Genomic DNA, 26,347 nt, shown 5'->3' with positions numbered 1-26,347 from the left:
CCAGTCAACTAATATTGGAGGCTAGCACAGGAGCCTGGTAAAGGAACAGGTGGAAGGGAACAGGTGAATACTCCTTCGGGTGAGGGACAAATCAGAAACTTTCAAAAACGAATCTGATGTTTTGGCCGTACTGTACAGTGAAGGACAAGTGTTTGTTTGCTCAAGGCTAGGAAACTATAGTAATAGCCTAGGAAACTGCACTTTCTAGTTCTTTGTATGCTCAGCTGCTGAGGGTTTTTCAATATATTCATGGGTTTGCATTTATTGCTTCTAGCATGCCCATGTATCTTGTTCAACTGATAAAAGTGTATTTCAGAACAAGGGTCCCTAGTTAAAGAAGAAGGTAATAATGATAATGTAGCATTTTTATAGCGCTACGAACCCTCAGGCATCTGAGTGCTGCCTTTTATTACTCATGATGTGTGGTGCACATTTATTGACCTTGGAAGGATGAAAGGCTGAGTTTGGCCTGCCGAGATTCGAACCTGCGTCAGCAGACTCTGCACAGATGTCAAAGCGAGCGCTCTACTCACGGTGCTATTGGACCAGCTTGGAACGCAATATGTTGTAACTGTGAGCATTGCTGCTATTGACAACAGGGCGCCAGAAGAAACCTTGTTGATTTTTGTCTAGGCTGTGGTGATCAAGGGTGGGCAAAACCAGTGGTCGAAGTGTACAAAATGAAGTAGTGGAACTATGTTCCCTACTGGCCTGCACCGCTCCCTACATACCCAATCGCCACAGCCCCTCCCACGCACAACACAAAGCCCAAAACACATGTGCCTGCTGTTTAAGGGAACGTTCAGTGAAGTGCACTGAAAGTGCAAGTTTCAACTTCTTCCTATACTTTTATTTTAAAACGAAACCGTTCCGGAACGGTTTCTTTTTAAAATAAAAGTATAGGAACGGTAAAACTTAATTAAAATAAGTATAGGAGCACCGCTCCCGACCGCTCCCACCCACTTCGACCGCTGGGCAAAACTATAGGTTGCATTATGTGCCCTGTAATTTCACTTCCTATGTCAGGGTTACAATCTGGGCTCCAATATGATTTTACTCCATACTTGGAATCAAAAGATTTTTCAGGGCGTAAGAAAGTAATTGGCTTTGCCAATAGGGATATTTCATGCTTATTAAAATATGTTTGTTCCCCGTTAAAATTTCACTTGAGATCAGGCAGTAATATTATTCGCGTTCCTACCACTGACACTGCTCTGCTGGTTACACTGGTACATTGCCCTGTTTTTAGTACAATGGTATATGCCTTCTAGTTATAAGACTGGTTTTGAGTAAATGTCACAACTTGCAGAACGGAGCTTGCCCTCCAACAGATGCAACAGATCTAAACTAAACACTTGTGTGGTGGCTATGCCTAGGTAGCGCTGATGGGCCGTTTATATAGGGTGAGGGGATAGGTCAAGAAGCTGGCCCTATCACTATTCTATCACAGTGAATGTTCCCATTTATCCTAAAAAACACACAGCTTGATTATAAGATTGTGTGTCATGTGCTTTGCAAATAAAATCTGTTCTACTTTATTCTTTTTCTTTGCTTGGCATCTAAAAACAACAATCTATAAAACATAATAGACGTCTAAGGAAGCAACTTGAAATTACCAGGGTAATATGCTTGGAGTCTTCTGTTTGTGTTATTAGAAGAAACTACTCATCCTCTAAAAAGACCTTTTGACCAACCCAGCGGTCTATTGCTTTGAGAAAAGGTCAAACCAGGCCTGGTTTGACCTTTTGTCCATGCCAGGTCTGGTTTGACCCCAAAAGTCAAAAAAGTGTGTCCCTGGTACAACTTACAGACAACATAATGTGGATAGTAAGCAGAGGCCCAGAAATTCAGATCATCATATTCTGTGGTGCAGTTATTCTGATGCAATTATCATCCTTAAATAAATTATGAGAGGCATTTTCTCCTAGCCCCTGAATTAAGTGGCAAGTGAACTCCTATTGGTATGTTTTCTAACAACATTCTTTTCATTTGCAATTAATCAATTTGCAAAAATTGCATAATGTCTGAATTTTTTGACAACCGCATCAGTGATTAGTGATACTTGTTTTTTGTAATAAACATGAGTTTTTTCCCAATGGCATTAAACACTTTCTGCATTGTCTCTGATATGCAAAATGCTAGAAATCAGTGTAAGAGATCCGTAGACAGCTATCTGGTTTTGAAGCTATTTTATTATACCTTCAAAACGATTTTGCACAGATGAATAGAATTAAACATTTACAAGACTTTCCATAAGCACAAACGTTTTTTAGGACAGACGTTTGTTTTTCAAGGGAAATACAGGTGAGTATCGTCCTCTTCAATTATCGAGAGACAATTTCCACAGTGGTGCACGAGTATATAATACAGGTAAGTAGTGACATAGAATTTTCGCAGGGTGCTACACAGGACTGTGGTATGTCCGGGGGTACTAAAATTATAGTGTACACAACACTATCTATCAACACATATATACAAGGGTTATGCCACAAAACACCAACACCTAAGTGTTTCGGCCAAACTGGGCTGGGTAAGAGTCCGTGGTGGTGTTGGCCTTCATCAGGATAATCACTGGTGGTGGTGCTGTCCGTACAGGTAATCTGTGGGTGAAGGGAAAGCTGTCAGGATCTCGGGGGTTGATTGATTTCAATATTAATGAATAATGGCTGATTAGTGCCTGCAATACACTGATGGTGTATTTAATTAGACAGCTTTCCAACTGCAGTGGTGCAGCGGCGGTGCTGTGCATGGAGTCCTGTTATGGGTACTGGACTCTGAGAGCCATGTCAGCAGGTAACACCGAAACGACTTGTATGACTCGGGTCTACTCGGCCAATTAGTACAGCTTTGGGCCTCTCGGAGCTATAAAAGAAGAGGATAACATGCTGTTATCTACGCACTCGAGGAGGACCGTGCCTGTAAACAGAATGGTCCAGGCACATCCAGAGTGGGATTGTACGGTGCGTGACTGGGGACACCAGAGAGATGGGTATCTGCAGAGCGGGTCTAAAACAAATGGAGTGCCTATTAAAGCCCTGCTGACTGTGAACTATGGGCTAGGAAGAGCTGGCTGTGATCCAAAGTGTTTACTTGCTGTTAGGGAGTGTTTAAAAGGTGTTTAAAAAAGCTCACAAAACACGCGTAGTGGAAATGACAAATACACGTGGGGTAACTAGTGTATACAATGTTACTGTGGTGTGTCCTCTGGTGACAGTGCATATCTGACATCTGAGCAAGGTTCGTATGATTGTTTTAAATGCTGCCCATGAGGTAGTCTAAAAATAGCCGTCGACGTCAAACCGACGGAAAACGCCAGCAGTGGTGCCAGTGTGCCCAACCATGGATTAAATTAATCAAAGCGTCTAAAGTGCACGGAGGACCAAAGGTGAATTGGGAGCCATTTGGAATATTAAAAATACCCCGTGAGGTAGGCGGGGAGAGCTGGAGGTACCTAGACCAGGTACTGTAACAAGAAAAAGGCACAAAATGCAAAAAATGCAACAAAAAGGCAGCGTGACTTACCAATGCAAAAAATGGCGACTGCACTCCTTGCGGCAATGGATTCTGCCGAGGAGTGTTGCTGGCACTATAAAAACACTGACTAAGCCAGAAAAACAGCCAATGGGGTGCCGGCTGGGTACATGGGTTAGCTAATTGCTGCAGAGTGAGTAACACCAAAAGCAATAGGTTGGTAGTTTTTGACCAATTGCATGGGACCACATCATTAGTGCAAAAACTGACTGGTGTGTGTCTGGCCCATGGCAGTGATGCAAGATACCCCCAATGATGGATGGCAGAGGAATCTAAAAGGACAGGTAGCGATGGCCACATGAGGGTGCTACATAGAGATGTCTTGAAACTGATTGATGGTTGCACGGCTATCCCTATGGATTTACGAACCCTCGGGTGGTAACCTAATCAGTGTGTGGACCATTTTGAAACACAACTTACAAATAAACTTAAGGAGGAACATAAAGTTACTGGGTGTTTGTCAAGTGATTTTTCTGTGACTATTAGAAATAACAACAGCAAAATGAAACACATCATCAAGCCATGTATGCCAGCAGTCAGAATGAACAAACAACTCTAAAACAACATTTGTGGTGCCTGTTACAATTGGTGTTCTAAAATACATGATAGACAAAGCAAGAGTACTGCTAGATGTTTAGCGTGTGCCCAGTGGTGGGCATCTGATGTCTAAATGGGGAATCTGAACAAAACAACAGTGGGGCTCTAGGTGGGAATAAATCAGTCCCAGAAATGTTTCCACTCTACGGTGATATTAAGGCCAGTTTTGACTGTGTCCAGTCTGTGAACCCATTTTTGTTCAAGCCCTGTGAGGGCTAGATTGATGTCGCCTCCTCTTTTTTGCTGTTGAAGCTGTTGCAGTATAGTCCATGTGAATTGCTCATGGGTGTGACCATTTTTGCAGAAATGTTCCTCTAGAGGTTTGTCTTGTATTGAGTTTTTAATGCAAGATCGATGTTCGCTTATCCTCTGTTTTATGGGTCTGATGGTTTTCCCAATGTAAATGAGGTCGCAGGGACATTTGATCACGTATATGACGTTTTTGCTTTCGCAATTAGTGTGATTTTGCATTGTCCAATTGAATATTTTTGTGAGTGAAGGTCTTGCTAGTCTTGGTGTAACGACACGCGACACACTTTTTCCATGAGTAGTGTCCTACTACGGGTGGTAGCCCCCATAGAGTAGGTTGATGTTTCTCTGGTTCTAGAAACGTATGTACCAGTGTGTCTCTGAGGTTCTTATTTTTCTTAAAGGCAAACAGAGGTTTTTTGTCCAAGGTCCCTTTGTTTTTGATAAGGTGCCAATGTTTGTTTATTGTGGTCTTAACTAGGTTACTGATGGGGTTGAACGTAGTGACACAGACTGTCTGGTCTATGGGGTCCTTAGTGCTGGTAGTTAAACAAATAGTGCAATCAGTGTTGGCTGCCCTTTTTCCGAGCCATTTTGATCGATTTTTTGGGGTAACCTCTTTCACTTAGGCGTGTCTGGAGTTGTTTGGCAAGATGTTCGAACTTTTCTTTTTCTGTGCAATTTCTGCGCATGCAGAGAAATTGTCCATATGGAAGGTTGTATTTAAGTCCTTGGGGATGGAAACTGGATAAGTGGAGCAAGCTGTTTCGATCAGTAGGTTTCCTGAATAATTCTGTTTTCAATGAGTTACCAGAGCGGTAAATGAGATGGTCTAAGAAATTCACAGCTTGGCAATCCCATTCAACGGTAAACTTTATATGAGAGTTTCTGTGGTTTAGCCATCCATGGAACTCAAGTAAAAGTGCTTTGCTGCCTTCCCAAACTAGGAGAACATCATCAATGTATCATCGCCATAGTAGGATGTGGTCTTTGTAGGGGTTGTTATTGTTGTATACATGATCATCCTCGTACTCAGCCATGTATAAATTAGCTATGTCTGGGGCAAAGGTGGCCCCCATGATGATACCTTTTATCTGCTGGTAAATCTGATGTTCAAAGAGGAAAAAAAAAATTCTAGGTCATAGCTAGTCGAATACACTCCAAAATGAAATTCGTGGGAGTAGATGTGGTGTCGGTTCTTCCGTTGAGACAGATGGTCAGAGCTTCCAGTCCTTCCTGTTGAGGGATCGAGATGTAGAGTGCCTCTACATCCATAGTGGCCAGGATGGAGTTGGAGGGAAGGTTTAAATTCTGTAGAACTTTGATGGTGTCAGTGCTGTCTCTGATATAAGACTTCATCTTTCCAATGAATGGTTTCATGAAAAAGTCAGTGTAAAGAGATAAGGGCTCCAAAAGTGAATTACAGGCAGAGACAATAGGGCGACCAGGCGGTTGAGTAGCGTGTTTGTGGATCTTGGTTATTTGCAATTATTCCATTTGCAAAAATTGCATAATGTCTGAATTTTTTGACAACCACATCAGTGATTAGCGTTACTTGTTTTTTGTAATAAACAGTTTTTTCCCAATGGCATTAAACACTTTCTGCATTGTCTCTGAGCAGTGGTGACAAATGAATAGCCACAACTAAACCTAGTGTTTATCCTGAGCATGCATAGACTTTTTCTCTCTGCGCAGGAATACATTTGGTAGGTACTATGGCATATCTTGAAGTTGTGGACTGGTTGATGAGCTCTCCTTATAATCACATATAAAATACATTATTTGTTTACCTATAGGTTTAGAAAAAGAGTTGTGAGATGCTCCTTTTACACTGATTTGTAAAGAATTACGGTGGTTGGGAAGGGGAAATGTCCTTCCAAACTCTTCGGTGATGGCATCTCACTAGCTACACATGCTCACAAAGTGGCTAACATCGTTATTCAGTTGTGCACATGGAAAATAATGTGCGCACAAAGGCTAATCATTTCCACACTTAGGGAAAAATAATTAGAGGGAACATTGCTGATGATGATGGAGCATGGATGTCTTTCATCACCTCATATCAGCTGAAACAGTTGGTTGTAGTAGGGGAATCCACAAGTTGAATGCCTGCATACTTGGACCAATGCCATGCAGACCTCCTGGATTGATTTTATATTAACTGCAGGCACTGGTTTTGGAAAGGTAAGGTCATTTCAGCTGATTCAGAATAAGCTAAGTAACCACATGGTTTCCTAGAGTGTTGGAGCACTTATTAGGGCAACATTGTTTTAACAACTCTGGAACGATTAATATTAGTACCAACATTTGATGACACTGAAGAATATTTGCATATTATTGAGATTGTCTATAACATTTTTAAGGTAACCCAGAAAAAAGTCCATGACAATGTAATTGGGGCGAGAAAGATGTATGATCATGTGATTGCCAATAAGAAAAAACAATTGCAGGCAGAGATTAAATCAATAAAAACAAAGATAACTGAAAATGTGGGAAGATAAAGAGCTATTAATAAATTGAAACTAAGGTTTGAGGACTGACTTGGAGTGCACAAAGGATCCATGGCTGCAGTGCAGTGGCAAATTATGTCGCAAGCACTTCATGCTATGTCAAGCATAACGAAGTGCAATTAGGGAAATGAGAAATGATCCCATTTCAAAGATTATGTGGAGAGACCATATTATGAAACTATGCTCCTGGGATAACCTACGGTAGAGGCAGATAATTATGAGGAAATTAAAAATAAAGAACATTTAACATTTTCAGTGGATGATGTGGAAAGTCTTATTCAGTCATTGAAACCATCCAGAGCCTCCAACACAGCTGGTTTGGAAATTAAGTATGCTGGGAAGCTCCCAAATAGGATGAATCATTGCTGATACCAATTTTTAAAAAGGGCTTTCAAAAGGGCTTTGTGTCTTATAAACTAACTAAAACTAATTGTTAGCAATGATTGATTCCAGCTCAAAAATATTTCCCAGTTGCTTCTGTGAAAGTTAAACTAATGGATGAAGAAGGAACACATCATCAAGATGAAAAAGGCTATAGTACCTTTTCAAATGTATGGAAACGTACACTTTTTATCCGAAACACCTTGAATTTGAAGACTAAGGGCCTCATTACACGGTAGGCGGTGAGCCATGGCGCTATTAGCGCCATGGCTCATGCCGGTAAAATACCGGCACTGCCTTGGCGGAAAGGGGATTTACTGCCCCATTCCAAGGTTGGAGGGGCGGTAAATCCCCTTTCCGCCATTGCCCTTCCCCATTCCCATTTCTGCCCCATAGGGCTCTATGGAAATGGGGAAGGCGCTAATTACGCCACCGCAATTTTGCGGTGCCGTAATTAGCTCCGAGGTCCCTTAGCGGGTTGGATTTTAACGCCTGCAAAAAGCAGGCGTTAAATCCTCCAACCCGCAAAGGGACCTCGTAGTACGGCGGTAAGGGTCAACGGTCACCATTGCCATTAACGGTGACCGTTAACCCTTACCGCCGTCCGTGTAATGAGGCCCTAAATCTTTGTATGTTTGTTTTATTGATTATGCCAGCGCTTTCAATATGGTAACCCGCAATATTTTATGGGAAGCAATTGAGCAATGGGGCTACACTGGCACATTTTATATTTTGTTATGGCACTATATTCAAATCTTACAGTTCAAATTAGAACGAATCAGGATAGGTGCCTTGGTGAACCAATACAATAGAACCACGGGTTGAAACAAGCCTGCTCATTAGCCCCAATTTTATTTAACATATATGTGGCTGATTTGGAAAAGGATTTAAGGATGTGCAATAATTACCTGCTCCGCGTTGGACAGCAGCCGGTAGTATGGCTCTCCTACGTAGATGATATGTTGATCCTTAACCAAACAGCAATAGGGTTACAACGCAGCCTCACTACTTTGGAAAAATATTCAGCTAACCTTGGTATGTTCATAAACTTGACTAAAACAAAAATGATGATCATCCAATCCAAAAGGAAGAAAATGAATTAGTTTATGTGGACAATTAATAAGGTGCCTATACATGTGGTGTCCAGCTGTATTTATTTAGGGGTAAATATTTCTGACTCTCTTGATCCTGCAATTCTGAAAATACTATCACTAAGAAAACCCAAGTTACATTCAATGCAGGCAGGTCCTTCATACAGAGAAGTGGTGGCAACTCCATTAAAGGTGTTATACTATTGTATAAATCTAGTATTGTACAAAGAATTGTATATGGTCTCAAAGTATTTACTAGTAAAGAGCTGTCCTGCTTAAAACACTGGAAGGGAAGCTACGGCAGCAGGCTCTGGGATATTCTAATTCAGTGCCAGTAGATGCCACCAGTAGCAAATTGGACCTTATTACCATGACTAGTCAGAAAACTATATTTGTGTGTATCTATTACTTGAAAATACTGCAGAATGGGAATAAATGATCCTCTATGTATTCTAGTTTCTCAGGGCAAATAGACATAGCAGCATCTAGTAGTTTCTTAAAACCCAGGGTTGATGATATTGATTAATTCTTTACAGACATAAGACATAAAGTGGACATGTCAAAAAAAAAAATGTTGGTAATGCTTTCAAAGAGATTAAAGACAAGGCGGCAAATAGGGATAGAAATAACATATTAACCATACTGTCAGGAAAATCAACTTATGTGTTGTATGTAAGGCAATGCTTTCTTATTAATGCCCCATGTAATTAAATTAAGAATCTACAAAATGCCAAGGTGATGCAGCTTGTTATGCTACTTAGAATTGAACAACTCCTGACTCTTCCACAGACGTGTGCCTGCTGTCAAGTCCCATGTGCAGAACGATTATGCTGACTGTGCAAATTAGAAGCGGAAGCTCAACGCCACCTTTTAACTATTTGTTATACCCTTAAAGAGATATATGAACTAGGAAATAAGAATCTTTCCTATGGTTTACGATACTTGCACACTGATCAAATTTGGGGACTTGGTTTTGCTGGAGAACATTTGGTTATGAATTTTACTATTTATTATTTATGGCAATAGATGTTTAAACGCATTGAGTAAAGTATTTAAATGAATTTCGGAATTAGATGATTTTTAAGGGGAAATATGAAAGAGATGTAAAGAGATGTATTTTGTATTAACAAATATGTAAATGATGTTTTTATGAATTTTGTATAGTGTTAATAAAAGGTTATACTTAACCAATAAAACTATTAAATAATAATTAAAAATATTAAAGTAGTGGTCCAATATCATGTGTAAGGAAAGCATAGTATCGAACAGTAAAACAGACACAAGTGATCACAGTTCAAGGGTGTTTATTGAACTTCAATTGGGTTTGAAAAACGCCATTCTAATCCTAAATCTAAAGATGGGAGCAAGCTTTGTCCATCAAATAATAATAATGCAGTCCTAGTCGAGTCTTGTCAAAATAAAAGGGCATATACTAATAAACCTATTTGCAATCCTTCCAAATACAAATAGTGTGGCAAACAATGTGATGCAAAAGAAAAGTGTTCACAAAATGATATGTCAGGATATTCAAGCTGTTTGCTTCCCTTTCTCACGTTTTCAGCACGGGACAAGGTGGCATACACAAGCTTTGCACACTCTCTGGCTTCTCTATCACGAGGATGCAGTTCAAAATCTCACTGTCAGGTCCTTCTTTTCCAAAGTCTCTTTGCCATTCAAAGTCTCTTATTTCAGAAGGCCTGATGCAACACAACAAGCATTAAAGTTCCTTTCTTCTTAGAATTTCACATGTCAGTTTCTTGGGTGATTCGCTGTTCACTCTGAGTCCCCCACTGCCGGGCTCAAACCCACTCTAACGCAAAACCTTCAATTGGTCTCCCTCTGCCAGGCTCAGACCAAATGTATCTACTTTTCCAATCTTTATTTACTTCAACAAAATCAAAGACTTTCTACTGTGCGCTGGATTTTGCTGGACCCATAGAAGGACCACTTTGATTCACATATACTCGTTCTCTTCTGGATATAACCTTTTTCTAACTTTCACTTTTGCCACTTCTCAGCTGGATACCTTACAGAGACCTTCGATTGAGCATCCACATGGTGCCGTACCACTCTTTCAAAGGTATGGTATCTTGCTTTCAAAGTTAATTCACTCATCAGCAGTTCAACTTTACTTGCGTCTCTTATCACACACGTTTTACCAATGTTCTTTCCAGCGCTCGTCATGCAATGTTGCTGCTTGCAACCTTGGCTTCAACAGAGAGCAGACTTCCATCAGTCTCCCCAACTCACAGTGTTGATTTCACTGATGCTGCTTTATTCTTGGAGCCGAGGACGGTACCAAGGTGGCTGCTGCTTCTCCATACCTTGATTATTGATGCAGGAGGGCCCTGGGTATCTCCGACACACAATGCAGGATTCTTCAGCCTGGTTTCCTGGTTTTATGCTTTCTATTCTTGAGGATTCTGGAAAGCAACAGTTGTCTAAAAAGGTCAAGGGAATTTCCCTGCTTTGCAATTCCCTTCTGTTTTGCCATCTTTCGTCTCTAGTTTAGCTGACCCTGGGGGCAGCTTTATGAGGGAGGATCAGATGGGAGGAGATAACTACCGGGAAAATATTTAGCCAAGACATGCTAGTCTACCCTTTCCCATGGGAAATACCCTCTGAAACCTGCGTTTTTAATGGCCTATTGCCATTTGTAAGGAAGGAATGTTATCAACAGTAAGACAGACACAAGTGACCACAGTTCAAGGGTTTTTATTGAACTTCAACAAGGGTATGATAAGCTCCCATCTAATCCTCAATCCACAAATGTGAGCAAGCTGCAACCATTAAATAATAATAATGCAGTCCTGGTGGTGTCGTGTCAAAATAAAAGGGCCTATATTTTTTTAAAAAAACTATTGCCAATCCTTAACTGCAAATACAAATAGTGTGGGGGTAGTGTTCATTAAAAAGAAAGAAGTGTTCACAAAAATGATATGTCAGAATGTGAAGGTTGTTGGCCTCCCTTCCCCACATTTGCTGCACAGGACAAGGTGGTTCACTCAAGTGTAGCATAATCTCTGGCTTCTTTGGCACAAGGAACAGTTCAATCACTGCATCAGGGCCTCATGTGCCCAAGTCTCTTTACCTATCGAAGTCTCTTGAGTCCGAGGGCCTGATGCAACAAAACAAACAAAAAGTTATTTTGCTCTTACATGTACTCAATTCAGTTGATTCACTATTCACCCTGGATCCTCCTCAGTCAGGTTCAGATCCCTTTAATACCATGATCTTCACTTTGGATCCCCCTCTTCCGGGTTCAGATCCCCTTTCACAATGTTTATAGAATATTTTTTCACGGGTGACTCACAGTTCACCCCGGATCTCCCTCAGCCAGTGTCAGATCCTTCCTCTTACACACTTAGGGCCCCCTTCAGTACGGGACCGGCCCCCTCCATTACGGGAGCGCCTATTACGAGATTCCCTTTGCAGGACCCGGATCAGACGTCTGGTAAAACCAGACGTCTTTTCCGGGTACCCGAGAGGGGAAGAAGGAGGTAACAATGGGACACTTGTAATGTGCCCGTTGTTACCTCCCTCCCCATTCCCATTGAGCCCTATGGGGGCTCAAATGGGGAATGGTTCCTGCAAGGAGGACTTACCGGGTCCTCCTATGTCGGAATGACCTGGTAAGTCCCCATTGCAGGAACCCGGTAATGGAGTCTGGTTTGGAGGCAGCCATGGGGCTAATAGCTCCATGGCTACCTACAAACTCGTAATGAGGCCCTTAGTCTCCCTCAGCTGGGTTCAGACCAATTTCATTTAGCATCAACTATTGAAGACTTTTGAATGTGCAAGGGATTTGGCTTGACTCGTTTCATGAACACTTCTATTTCACAGTTCTATTTCACAATTCCTTTTCACATTTGCCACCTCTCAGTTGGATACCTAACAGAGACCTTTGAATGAGCACCCACGTGCCACCAGACTAGTCTGTTTACGGCATCTGTCTTGGCTTCAAAAGTTCAATCGCTCATCTGCTGTTTGATTATATTCGCATCGCCTGTCACATACGCTTCACACACTGTTCTCTTCAGTGTTCTCTATACAGTGTTGACGCTTGCAACCTTGGCTTTAACACAGACCAGTCTGGTATCAGTCTCCCCAACTCACTGGCTGTTCTGACTTTACTGGCACTGCTTTGTTGTAGGAGCCAAGAACAGTACCACAGCAGCAAACGCTCCTCCCAGCCTTGGCTATAGACGCAGGAGAGCACCCGGTACCTCTGATATACAATGCAGGTTTTTTCAACTTTAAGTCTGGGTCTTATATTTCTTATTCTCGAAGGCGCATGAAAGTAACAGTCTTTCTCTGAAAAGGTCAAGGACACTTCCCTCCTTGCAACCCTCTCTGGTCTTGCCCTCTTTCTCCTTGATTTAAACTGCCATCTTGGAAATGCTGCTTCCTCAAATGCTTTGCCTTACTCAAAGTGTGCTTTCATGCTCCGCCTTTTATCTGTGTGGGGAAGTGTGATGGAACTCAGATGTGTGTAATGATCAGTAATTGCCTGACCCTGCCTGACCATTCTATTGGGACATGTCAGGTATCCGGCTCAGGTGTTAATCCGATTTCTCTCACAGTGAGCTGTCCATGAGAAGGTGTTTGTGTGGAAAAAGGGGCAGGGGTTTAGTTCCTAGGTATCCTACCTGGCAGGATGGGGAAAAGGTGTTACAGGGAAGATTATGCATCTTGCCATGCGGTGTCCCACTTCCACTACCCAAAGACCCCTCACCCAGGTGATCCTCCCACACTGGTCCACCCTCAGGAACTGGATCCAAAAGTGATGGCTGTGTCATGGCCAACTGGATGACAGATCCCCAGGGACTAGCAGGTGAGACACCTTCAGGTTTCTCACACATTCCAGTCCGGCCTCCACCTTCAACCCAAACACCCATAACTCAGACATTTCCCATTCTGCTTCTTATATGTCTTACTGTAAAAGTCCTGAGAAAAAACATTTGTGAGTTAAAAGACCAATGACGTTCATGGACTCCAACTCAGGTACTGAGATGAGGAGGAGGGTGAAAGAGTTTGTGCAGAGTGGCAGGTGCTCGGAATACAACATGCAGGTTTGTTGTTTTCCAAGGCCTGCCTTGCGCAGGTCATTTAAAGATAGTAACCACACTACCAAAGCGAGCAATGCAGGAAAGGACCGTAAATTCCAGGCAGAGAAGGTTATGGGGACAGATGGAGGGATAACGCAGACGAGCAGGAAAAGCTGTGGAGACACAAGGAGCTGCGTTGAAGCTCCTGGGTGTAGGGCCGGTAGTAGAAGCAATGTTCATCAGTCTAGGTCGAAAGAAGCAGCCAGTGTGTGACTACAAATCTGTAGGAAATGCTGGAGAGCCCACAGCTGACTCCAGGGTGGAAAGCGCAGGAAGCAGCAGTTCCATAAAGGCGCAGGCAGAGTTGGAGGTGCTGGCAGAGACTGGTGAGTCTACCCAAAGCAGCTGGGGACTTCAGGGGAGTCCGACAAGTGCGCCAGCCCACATTTGATAAATATGAGATTGTTAATGATGGAAAAAGCATAAGAAGAATAATTGAATGTAGTCAAGACAAAGTATTAACACAACACCCAAAAATAAGAATATTTGTATGCAGACAAGACACAGTACCCAGTGAAACCCCAATACAATACAGGTGCATGAGATGCCAGTGCGGAGGAGAAGTTTGAGCAAGTGGTACCATAGACCTCATTACTAGTTTGGTGGTGCAGTAAAATATCAGCGGTAATACCATTGCGGCTGCATTACAGCACTGACAATTTGGAGGATTCACCTGCAGCTCTGAGCTGAAGGTAAATCTGCCAACTTTCCTAGCATGTTCAGTGGAATTACCATGGTCGTATTACCACTTCAGCAATTCTGCCAAAAATGGCCCATTGAGTCATATGCACTCAAATAAAATGGGGATTTACACTGCCACCGCCACCTGTAATCTGGTGGTAATACCAGTGGATCTTGTAGAGGTAATTGTAATTGCATTGGGTGGTATTCTAGCTGATTTACCACCAGAATATCACCCAATTGGTAATTACCCCCTACAGGTTCCTCGCGTACGCCCCCTAATAATATTGTCAACTTCTATTTGTCGCCTTTCCCTGCTTCTTTCCATATCTCGTCTCTCTATGTCCCTATTCCTCCTTTTGCTTTTCTTTTCTCCTTTCTGTATCTCTTCATCTCTCCCTTTCTATTTCTTCTTCTCGTCTCTTCTCCCTTTCTCTGTCTGCCTCTCGCTTCTGTTCCTCTTCTTACTTTGTTTCTTTCTTTCTCCTTTGCTTTCCTCTTTTTCTCTTTCCTCCTGTTCCCTTTTCTCTTCTTGATCTGATGTTCTCTAACTTTAAAATGCTTCATGCCCTTCCCATCTAATTTGAGCATTATCTTTCCTCCTACCCATTTATTCAGTGCAATCCCTGTCTCATCCCTGTTGCCCTGCATCCCTCTCTTTCTCTGGACTTCCTCCTTGACTTGTGCCACTTTTGCCTGTAGATTTTGGTGCTTGTCATATTCTACATGAGTGCACACTGGTCTTTGTTTACTTCTTTTTTTCTCCATGTATAAAATCTTCACTACTTTAAACGGGGTAGGGGCATATGTTGGATTACTGTACTCCTCTGCTGCTTTCACTGCCCCTAATGGGTATAATCCCTGTGCTTCTGAAAATGGATCACTGCTCTGGGGCAGAGGAGGAGGAGCTGTGGGTGCTATACCCCTTTTGTCATGCTGATTAAGCATCCAGTGTTCATGGGTGGCTCCTCTATCTCTTCCCCATATATTTCCCACAGTTCCAGAATGGCTTGTTGATTTTGTAACTGTTTTCCCTTATAGAAAGCATGTAAATAGGTGCACACTTGTTGCAGTACTGTCTTCGAGTGAGTGTCTTCTGTGAGGAACCTAAGGGCATCCTCGCTTATTTAACCAACATATACTCCTCCCAGGTGACCAGGGAAAGGCTGTTGCTTTCGGATCCTGACCCTAGGGGTGGATATACGAAGGAGAATCACCTCGAAGGAGCAGACTTGGGGAGTGGGGATGAGGTACCCATGGGTGAGAAATCGTATCCTCCAATTTCCCTTTTCCATAGAGCCTAATATTCCTCAGGTCTTTGTAGGGTATTAGCAATCCCTTCCCAATTCTTCTAGAAAACCTTCTCCCAACACACACCACTTAAGCACTGAGACGAGGAGGCCACCATTGAATCAGAAGAAAGACTGGAAGAAGAAACATGAGTGATCTAGTTGTTGGGCTCATTATCACAGACCGGTGGATTTTAAAACAGGCTCCACTGAGAGGTATAAGAAGCACAGCAAGCGTGAAGGAGAGTTCCAGGGCAGAAGCTGTGGCAGTAAGAAAGCACCTTCCCGAGATGCTGGGAGATTAATGGAGCGCAATCTGGTACAGCGAGCGAGCAGGGCTCATTAGCAGGCTGATGCAGAGTGAAGAAAGCCATGCGGCACAGAACGAAGGGACTGGGAGTGTTGGAGAGGCTCCCGAATTCTCACCTATGCAGGACTGCTGACCGGATCTCCACAGTAAGCAGCGGGGAAGCGAGAAAGCGTGGAGAACGCTGAATGCCAGAAGGAACCCGAGCAAGCAGACTGTGAATGCAGACGAGTCTCCAGAGAGCCTCTAAAAAAAGGTAAATCTGGCTGTGAGAAAGCCGGTGAGTCCACCTGGCTGAAGAGGGGGCCCCGGACACAGTGGATGGGCTGTTTTAAGGCCAGAGGCATTTGGTTTTGAATATTTGAATTGAATATAAGGAAAAAGTCAATGGAAATCAAGAGACATTTGGTTTTAAATATCTGAATTGAATATAAGAAAAAAGTGAATGGAAATCAAGAGAAGTTTGCTTTCGAATATCTGAATTGAATATAAGGAAAAAGTGAATGGAAAGAAAGCATTGCCAAGAGTCAAATAAGCCAGCATTGCTATGAGTCAAATCAGCTATAATTGCCAACAATTAAATAAGTAAGCATTGCTAAGAATTGAATAAGCTCTCATTGCCAAGAGCCAATAATAAGTGGAAAAGAGAATCAGTCTACATGCGAGAGAAACCTTGGAAAAGGACAACAGGTACTTTGAGCAAGAAACCAGAAAAAGAGAACAAGGGACTTATTTGCAAAAGCATTTTATGGCATTTCTTAGCAGGAGAGTGTACTAGGAAGTTTATAATGGATTGTACAAAATGAACTATAACCATAACTGTGTTCAGGGGCATTGCTAGGGGTGGGCTAAGGGGGCTATAGCCCCTAATCATTTGGTTGTAGCCCCGGATAGAATCTCAGGAGCTACAGCCAAAAGACTAGCTAGCCCCCAGTCCCAAAAGTTCCGACATCAGCGTAGCCCCGGGTCTTTTCCAGACCTAGCAACTCCCCTGACTGTGTTTCCTAGCAGGAAAGTGTGCTCGAAAGCCAATGTTGGTTTTGCAAGTGAAAGCTACTGGAAAAGTGAATGTTAACAAAATGTGTTCTAATAAAGCTTCAAAGGAAGTTGAAAGGATACTGAGACAAGCCTCATTGTGAAACTGGGCACTGAAGATCTAATAATTTAGTTGTTAGAATCAGCTCGAGTATATCAAGCAAAAAATGAGAGGTCATGTAACTTGAGTTAAGAGTTAGCAGTGTTTTTTTATTTTATTTTTTATTTAAAGTTGTTTATTAGTTTGGTTAACGAACTTTTACAACATATATACATTCATTTATCATTTTGCTCACTTAAAAGTATAAAAATAATACAAATTTACAAGTAAGTGTTATGCACATTTCAGTAGCATCAAAAATTTCACCTTGGCACATACAAAACAGATTTACAAGTAAGTGTTGTACACATTTCAGAAGCATCAAAGTTTCAACTCGGCACTTGTAATACAGATCAGCCCTCCTTTCTTCAAAATTCCCTTCATTTGCCAATGTATATATAAATAAGGAAAATACAGAATAATCGTACAAATATTTACAGTAAGACCTTTTTTGAATGAGTTACCACAAGAATTCTTGGGTAACTGTAGTTATTCTACATTCACAGCATCTCTTTTTCCAATTTATTCACCAACAATAAGAGAAATTTAGTTAAAGACATTATGGTTTTCGTCGATATTCCCCACATCATATTCGTCCAGCACCATTCTCTGGCGCTTAGAGTATTACCGATTTTTACCACTCCTATAAGATCACACCGTGCGGGTTCAAAGTGATTGCAGTGTTTCAATGACTCGGTTTGTGACTGATCATTGCAAAACCGACAGGAGGACTCTGTGATGATTCCTGCTCCTTTATCCCATCTTGAAGTATTTTCCAAAGTGTGTAGCTGATTTAACTTAAACCTCATATATAGGTCTCTAAGCTTGCAACAAGGGAATTGCATTAAATACATTTTGCGGGGAGTTCTTGCAGTTGCAAACCGATAAGCCTCGTAATAATAGGACTTGGCATTCATAGTATTTAACGTTTTAGTCCAATCTAGTTTGAATAGACTTTTTTTTACATGAAGGATCCTAAATTCTAAATCCTCAGGATTTAAGGTGATTTCCTTCAGTAGATTGCAGTGGTTTATTAGCACACAAAAGCTGACACATGTTTCGACCCAACAGGCGTCTTTCTCAAGGCATGTGTTAGAGAGCAAGAAGGTAGAGCTTGTGGGATGATGAGCTCCAGAATGATGAATCTGCTGAATAGCTATCGCACAGGTCAGCAAAGCCTCTGCAACAAGATGAATGGTCACGAAACGTGAATGTGGTTCTTACAGATTAACTCACCGGAACGGAAGAGCACCATCTCCTAAGAACCCCTCACCAGCAGCAGGACCCACTCCAGACTACCATGATCAGCGCAGTGACCTGTTTATTCTAGTGATCTACCCCCCAATTCGTAGCATGGCAAGAAGCTTCTGGAAGAGTGAATGTTAACCAAATCTGTGATAATAAAAATTCAAAGGCAGTTAAAAGGATACTGAGTCAAGCCTCATTGTAAAGCTGAACCTGTGGCACGAAACCTATGAAACGGAACCAAGTAAGGTGTGGCAGTGAGTGACTTGTAATGGGTGGACCATGTGGTCCAACAACTGCACCTAAACCGAATATGCCCACCTGAGGAAAAGCCACACTGTGATTGAATATAGGAATCCTTTGTGAACTGAGATTGATTGAATAGCGGAAACCTATGTGTACTGAGATTGATTGAATAGAGGAAACCTATGTGAACTGAGATTTATGAGCTGAACTTTATAAATTGGTGACAAGTAACCAAACTCAAAGAGCTAGGAAATATCCCAAAGAACTGTGTTATGTTGGAAACTTAAATATCCCAAGGAACTGTGTTATGTTGGAGTATTAACTATACTGAGGAATTGTGTTGTTTTGAAACATTGGAAGACTTGAAAGCCAGGGAAGGGAACCCCGTTGTTGTAAAGTGAACTATTTGAATCATGGGACAGGAAAAAAAAAAACCTTTTCCACTTAAGAGCTGGAAGAGGCTCTGAACTATTATGTGGAACACTTCTCATTTGATGCTAACATCCCTACACATTGTATTCAGTTAGATGTGATGGCAAGTACAGGTTTTGGACGCAGCCAGACAATTGCTTTGGACTTTCCGACTCAAACTATCATTACTATCATTCTGGTAGGGAAATCCCACCTTAGCCTACGGCAAATCAGGCATTTTCCTAACCCTCTTTTTAGTTAATAAAAGGTTTGTATGTCAATCTTCTATCTCGTTGTCTGTGTCTCATTCATGATGCCTTCACACTTCCTGCGGCCAGAAACATTTTGCCCACATTGTGCCACATCCACTGTGCGTGGTTTTTCATTATGTTGTCCTTATATCAGGGTAATACTTTGCACAGATGACTAATGGGAGTTTCTCCTATGATAAAACATCACAGTTTAACTTGCCAATACTTGCCAACTTTCATTTCTAATTACAAAGTTTATTTAGATTCTAAACTATTGATGCTTGCTTAAAGTAAACATGCAAAATGTAAAAGCACCTGAAATACGAATGATAAATTTGCAAAAATAATCATTTTAAACTAGACATAACTTTTCTGAATAATATAAAAAATAGCTTTTAGTGCTTTAAAAATACCTAGTTATAAAATACTTTAAAAGTACACTTGCCTTGTATAGATCAATTCCAACCTTTTGCAAGATCTAAAACATATTTTAAAATATTTAAATCTTTTTTCACACATTTTTTAAATGTAGTTATGCCAAGTCACCTTTGTCACAAATCCTATCAAATGCTTTCAACCTTATGTTGTTTCGAACTTCCAAACTAACAGTTAAAACTATTTTGGAAAAACTCAAAAAAGCATAACATTTTATTGAACAAGTTCGATATTTCTCCAACCCCTTTTTACATTGGTATGTTGTTGGTGGAGCGTATATTCTGTTTAACCCTTTATTTGACCTATTATTTAATAAACTGTAATATAAAATAAGTGTGGCCAACAAATTATAAATAACTAGGCCGACAAATAACCGGGCCCTACATTTTTCTAGGGAGAATCAAGAGGAAGCACATTTTCTGTTACAACTTGCACCAATTAAGAGATCACATGCCCAGCTAAAGCAGGACCCACAAAGCTGACAGCCATATTGAGTGTTCACTTTAATATAAAGCCCACTTTCAACTTCCAATTACTAATACAAAAGCCGCCAAATGTACAATATACAAAATAAATATCAAGTACATTTACTCATTGTAAAAATAATTAGGGTGGTATGGATCAATGATTTGTTAGCATTTCAGTACTTTTTTTTACATTATGTATATGGGGCTGCAAAGTATGAGTTTCATAGATACATTTGTGTACTATTTAAATAAATATTATGATTATTCAATAAATGGTTGAAGCACAAAGGGTCAGGGTAGGAGAAATGAAGGGAAATATATATTTTGGCACGTGGTGGTAGTTCACTCAAAACAGAGGTCAGTGATCCCACTGTAATGGTACTCTCAATATAACAGGGTCCATGTGTAATGGTTTACTTATAACAAGGTAGTAATAATGTCTCTTGCAGCTGGCCGTAACAGACAATAATGGCCTGTCACGCAAGGTAATGATCTGAATGAAGCAAGGGTGATTGCTGAGGTTGGCAGGCCCTACGGGCAACCCTTATCACCTTTAGCAAAAGCTCATGGCAGTAATTAAAAATAATTTCATGGAGTGTCTTTCTAACAGCATATTCCATGAAAGGGAAAGCAGCCCAAACGAAGATGGCTGCCAGGCATAAGGAAAAGGGTTCCTGTCACTACTGTGCATTTATGTTTGTACAACAGCATGATGTGTGAAGATTAGACCAGCATTAGTGACAGGTAAATGTTTGAGTAGCCACTCAGGAGGCTAATGACAATTAACAGAGATTGTTCACGACACATCCCAAATGTGAACAAAGTAAAATGTCATTTAAAAGATGCTTTACAGCACGATATTAACATTCCTCCAGGGAATGTCAATGATAAGCACAAGTGCTGAGGCTTGTATGTATGGCCCTGATGTTTACTAGCCTCTTCTGGTTTGATGGTATAAATATGTTAACATATGGCAGATGTCAATAGTGAATGCTGCACAACGCCATACCCCAGTAAGTTGGGAAATCAATTGAGCAAAGCATTGTATCCATTTTGCTAGTTAGGGCCTGCACTCATTACCAGTCACAGGTTGAGCTTTATTGGACGTTTAGTCCATTGATCCACTTGAAAAGGAAAGGCTAATGGTGTCCCTACTGGCACCCATTGCTCTTTTAATGTTTTGAGAGCAACTTTCTGAAATAACATCAGTGAAACTTTAACTCACCTGATTTGTCCCGGTAGTCATCAAATTCTAGATTGAAGGTTCGCCCATTGTTATGGAGCATGTAGGCACTCGATGCATCATAGCTCATGTTTAAGGGTGTTAGGGTAGCATCATAGTTGGCTTCTTTTGTGTTGATGTCAATAGGGGATTGGTGATCTCCTTTAGCAATGGGAAATAAGGAATACCACTGGCTGGGCCCTTTAAACAGAAATGAGTTTGAATGAATAAAGAGCATTCCAATTAAGTATTAGAATCACCAAAACAGTATCAGATTGAAGATTGGGCAGTGTCTGGAAAGGAAGTGCTTGTTTCACAAAGATCACCAATTACATGTGAAAATGAATACAGTGCACGTGACTCTTAAGTGTGGTTCAAACTAGTAGACAAGGCATTCACAAAGAATCATGTTATAGCTTGATAACCCAGGTTCCCGGATTTTGTAATTTGAATGGCATCTTGGTGCTTTGTGTCCTGAATGTGAAAAGGTACCCTATGTCCGAACCCTATACCAGTTACACATATTTGAGCTTACATGTTCTATTGGGCATATTCACAAATTAATTGTGGAATTCTGTGTAGTAAATCACAAAATATGTAAAAACGGATATTCAAAGTTGTCATGTTTGAATTCCATCTTTTCCTGGCTGCAAATATGTATTCCCATGTTGTTGTCACTTGCTACACACATGCTTCCTACTTGAGAACAATTGGTGCACTTTCCCACACATACTGCACACCTAAAACCTAAATCATTCTGGTTTAAGTGAGGTGTGCAGATAAATGTGTGAATGGCATTGGGAAGGTTAGGTGAGGCATGCACCAGTTGTGCAACTATGCTTCACTTTTTAAAATAGATCCAAACATGCTCAAGGTCTAAATTATGTTGTGCTTAGGTCATATGCCCTTTTGTGAATGGATCCTAGCATTTACATTTGTAATGTAATACTTTCTTTGGGAATACGTCAGAGGAACTCCTTGAAAACGTTTTGGGGCCAAAGTTCCTTCCTACCGGATCAGGGCCAAACATTACATATTATCATGTCCTTCTTTTATGTTTAGTCTGGGACTCTATCAGGGAACATGGAAATTAATGTACTAACTTAAGGCCAGCTTTACAGTAGATCATATTGATTGATCATTTCTTTGGTGTAAATTGACTGCAGTAGAAATTCCACAGAGCATGAGCACCTTTTATTTCTTAGTTTTCTTGAGCATTTAAATTTAAAGAAAGCTTTCAATGGATCTAGACCACCAATGCATTATATTGAAAAGAGGTTTAAAACAATTCTTGCACCATTGCTCTGTTTTGCCTGCTTGAACATTTGTTTTTACATTAGTATGCCTTGCCTCCAAAAACAAACTCACAGCATCAGGGCATTTTTAATTATACTAATGATCCTAGCAAAACTCTGATTGATAGCACCTATTGGAGGTTTTGTCAATCTTTACAGGTTAATATGTACAAGACTACAATTTTAGGAGAACACACTTCAAGAATTCCAAGACAAATTCAAACATGCTCATAATGCACTTAATTTTTCCTACGCGTTTCTAGTGTGTCAGAGCATGCCAATGTAACTGTAAATCTGTGATACCAAAATGTTGCAGAAATTGCAGATCCAGATAGGCCCTTGCAAATCAATGGTCAGTGAAGTTGAGAAATTAATTTTCTGATTGGCAGAGGCAGATTTGCACTACATTTGATTCTATGAGAATATAGGTTTTTTATAATATTTAAGTGCCTTAGTTCACTTACTTTTGAGTTTCTTTATTAGGCAGAGGACAGCAGGTCTCTGCTTAAACTGGTCAACCTCGGTCCCTCGTTCTGAAAAGTTTCTCCTCACTTCCTGAAATTTTAAAAGGGCTCTCAGCTTTTCCAAGGAAACAAACCCCTTTAAATGGATTATATGTGCTTTTGTTGCAATCTGGATGTGGTCTTCCCAAATGGCTTCTGGATTCCTATGGAGCATCTCATCTGTTTACATCGATCTGTATTCTTAATTCCCCTTCTTGAATCTCTCTCTAACTGTCCCTAACTCTCACAGGGGGAAAATCTATACAGCCTCGTAATCACATTCCTTATCAAATGTGGTGATGCAGGGTTATTTCTATTAGTTTCACATTTGGATTGGCTCCTTAGACTCTGACACATTAAGAACCCCCCCCCCAACATTTAATTTGCTAAACCTGTGGTAAGTATTTGCGGCGTGTGTATGTACGTTAATTTAAACCCCCCCCCCCGTTCTAGGGAACTAGATCACATGCCCAGTTCATACCTCCCACATGGACATGCCTAGAGATAATGAAGTCATCACAAGTATAATTTTGCTTAAATAAAGATAATGTTAAATAACCTGGCACTTCATAATCTGAAATATGGTAATGTAGGATCTATATGGATGAGCTATTTTGAATGATTTGAGTGAGGTGTCCCTAGAATGAGCATGAATAAAGATATCAAAACACTCTTCACATGTGGAAACCAGTTTAAATCTTTGCAAAACTGATATTTTCTGAAAGACTGAATTGTCCTGATTACCAATATATTATTATGGCTGAAATGTTATTGACAATTTTCATAATTATATAATAGTTCTTTTATAACACGCTTAATGCCATACCAACGAGTGATTTCTAAGCGCAGGGTCAGGATTGTGACCTGTGTTGCACTGCGTTGTCTTGGTACCAAGACAAAAGCATTGCCCCTGAGCTATGCTTCCTCCAGTTCTAAGTGCTAATAGTGCTCAATTTAAATCAGATTCAGGTCTGTTTAACATACCATTGCTTTTATCTTTAATACATGGCGGCTCATTGGCTTGGCTAGACTCTTAGTGAACACAAACTAGATGGTGGTTTCATTGAAGATAAGTATTTCCGTCACACACCTGGCAAAAAATGTACTAGCCCCTTCTATCGAAAGGTATTATCTGGGCATAAAGTTGATTTCCTAAAATTCAATGTTATACATATGAATGTTTTTGAGGCTATGGGCTGTGTTTCACCTGATTTAAAATGATTGAAAGAAAATGCACTTTAATAACTGCTCTTTTAAAGATATTGATGGAATAATACACACTTAATTTTCTTCCCAGTGTCTATGCACTGTAAATCTACCAACTGTTTTAAACAATCAATCACTGTACAAGGTACTGATCAGATTCATATAAATTTGGACATCATTGTTGGGGAGAAGCTGGACCCCCACCAGGGCTGTGGGGCCCAGCAGCTATACCCTCACCAGCTATGGGAGACCCCAACACCTCCCATATGGCCCACAGAAATGCAACAGAGACCCCAGCAGGCAGCCACATGTTCCAAACTGCGTTTATTTCTGGGCAGCAAAAAAGAAAAAAAACACGCAGAGCGTCGTGCACATCGAGAGTTCAGGCGCCGTCTCCCCCGGGGCTGGCTTGCAAGCCAGCTTTGTAATCACACTGCAGGCTGACCTCACAGAATTTGATCAGCTCCCAGAAACCTATCTTCTCCTGCTATTGGCTGCTAAGTAATAGGTTACCTATGTAGCCCTTATAGAGAGCCTGATAATTGGACATTAGAGTTTTGCGTCAGTGGGTTGGTTTAGCTGTGCCACCCACCATTACCTAACTCTGAAATTGTTGCAGTATGAATCTGTTCCCATCAGTTTTTAGTTGAAACAGGTTTTTTCGCCCATGGGCTCTGTGTTCATTGGCTAGGGCTGAGCCATTCTTGTTACAATTATGTTTCAAATGGTGAGCGAGTCGTTGCGAAAATGTCTTTTGTTCCCAGAAAGAACAGAAAAAAAAAACACACTGGGCTTTGGTGCGTTGCCGTGGCTTAGTCGCATTCATGGAGAATTAAAAAATGTTTGTCTGCAGAAAGCAATCTTATCTGACTGCGCGACCTTGGCTGCTCGTGGGTTTGCGAGGAGTATTGGTGAAGGCATCTGCAACTAGTGTTCAGTGAGAGAAATTAAGTTGGCTGTAATTTTCCTGAAACATGGCTTTACACTGTGCAATTAGACCATGTTCATTGATATAGGCATTTGCAAGCCTTTAAACAGGGATTCTTGTGTTTGTAGATTCTGATATTGCTGCATTGATTCTAATGTAGCATGGAAGTTGCACTGTTGGTGAAGTGGGTGTCTTTCAGCATATTTGTCACCCATGGGTGCGCTGGGGCCTGGTTCAAATGATAAGTGCGCTCCTTGTTCTTCCTGCTGTTCTTCTGTATATGTGCCTCGGGTGAGGGGGCAGGGGTTTGATCTCGATTTTCCCTCTTCAGTCCCCCCTCTGGTCGACTTGTTGACCACACCACCAAGCAACATTCACCTCCTTCCGGTCTTCATATCTTTGTCAATTCTTTGAAGTGTCCACAATTGTTCACATTGTTGTCAATGAACAGTACATGTAGGAGTGTTGTCCTTCTGCGTTCCACCACACTCACATACCTTCGTACTTCCTCGGATCACAGGGAGCGTCCACCTTTATTACTGCTGGAACCATGTCACACACCGCTACCTTCTCCCTTAGTCCGGCTCTTCCTTTCACCATGTCTCTTATTTGCATTCCGATGTCTTCTTCTGTTGTTCTCTCACATCTTGCAATGTATCTTGATCTTGCACAACAATGCTGCGCTCTGTAGTAGTGCTTCCGTTACCACCTTCAATCGACCAGCCAGTCATGATGGCATCCATTACTATGTAAACGCTAGCCAGTTCTTGTCTTTCTCTGTTCACATGTATTTTCTGATGATCATTCTTTTGTGTGCTGGTACTTTATCCTATGTTGCTTCTGTCTCGCACGACAAGTAATCCCTCCCTCTTTTCACTCCTCTGTCTGTTTCTCTTCTTCCGTTGTTTTCCATCTTGGGAATGTGTCGATCTTCACATCTTCTTTGGACATCACCAATAAGGGCATGCTGATGTGCACCAACGAACAGTCTCCTCCCCAATTCGGTAGTAGTTTCTCTTGAGATTTAGATGCATGTGCTCAATAGTAGTCCATAAGTAGTGATGTTCCTGCTCTCATCTTCCTACTTCTCTCAACCTTCTTGCATCCAGCATGATTGTCCACTTCTTGTCACTGTTGTGCTGGTAACATAAGGCTGGTACCTTCACAGTATGCGTCCTTCTTCATTCTCCACCCAAGTGACCATCTTCGCTCTTTTGTCTCACTCCGTTAGGCACTTATCATATTTTTGTCTCCTTTTT

The 26,347-nt window shown here is 41.2% G+C and overlaps 1 protein-coding gene across 4 annotated transcripts in view; it reads right to left on the bottom strand.

The window, feature by feature from the left end:
• The window catches only part of LOC138497684 (carbonic anhydrase 2-like), a 260,205-nt gene extending 238,415 nt beyond the window's left edge, over positions 1–21,790 (bottom strand). The window contains exon 1 of one of the 4 annotated variants that reach the window (XM_069621296.1): positions 21,160–21,790. In XM_069621296.1, the coding sequence (XP_069477397.1) occupies positions 21,160–21,394 (235 nt within the window). In that variant the 5' untranslated portion in view covers positions 21,395–21,790. The remainder of the gene's footprint in view (positions 1–21,159) is intronic. The other 3 variants (XM_069621297.1, XM_069621295.1, XM_069621294.1) reach the window with 3 other exon arrangements.
• Positions 21,791–26,347: the final 4,557 nt, after the last annotated feature.

The sequence above is a fragment of the Ambystoma mexicanum genome, chromosome 5q (genome assembly GCF_040938575.1).
Source record: "Ambystoma mexicanum isolate Mex_15411 chromosome 5q, UKY_AmexF1_1, whole genome shotgun sequence".
Classification (NCBI taxonomy): domain Eukaryota; kingdom Metazoa; phylum Chordata; class Amphibia; order Caudata; family Ambystomatidae; genus Ambystoma; species Ambystoma mexicanum.
Note: the sequence above shows the minus strand (reverse complement) of the source record. Positions and strands in the feature narration are given on the sequence as shown.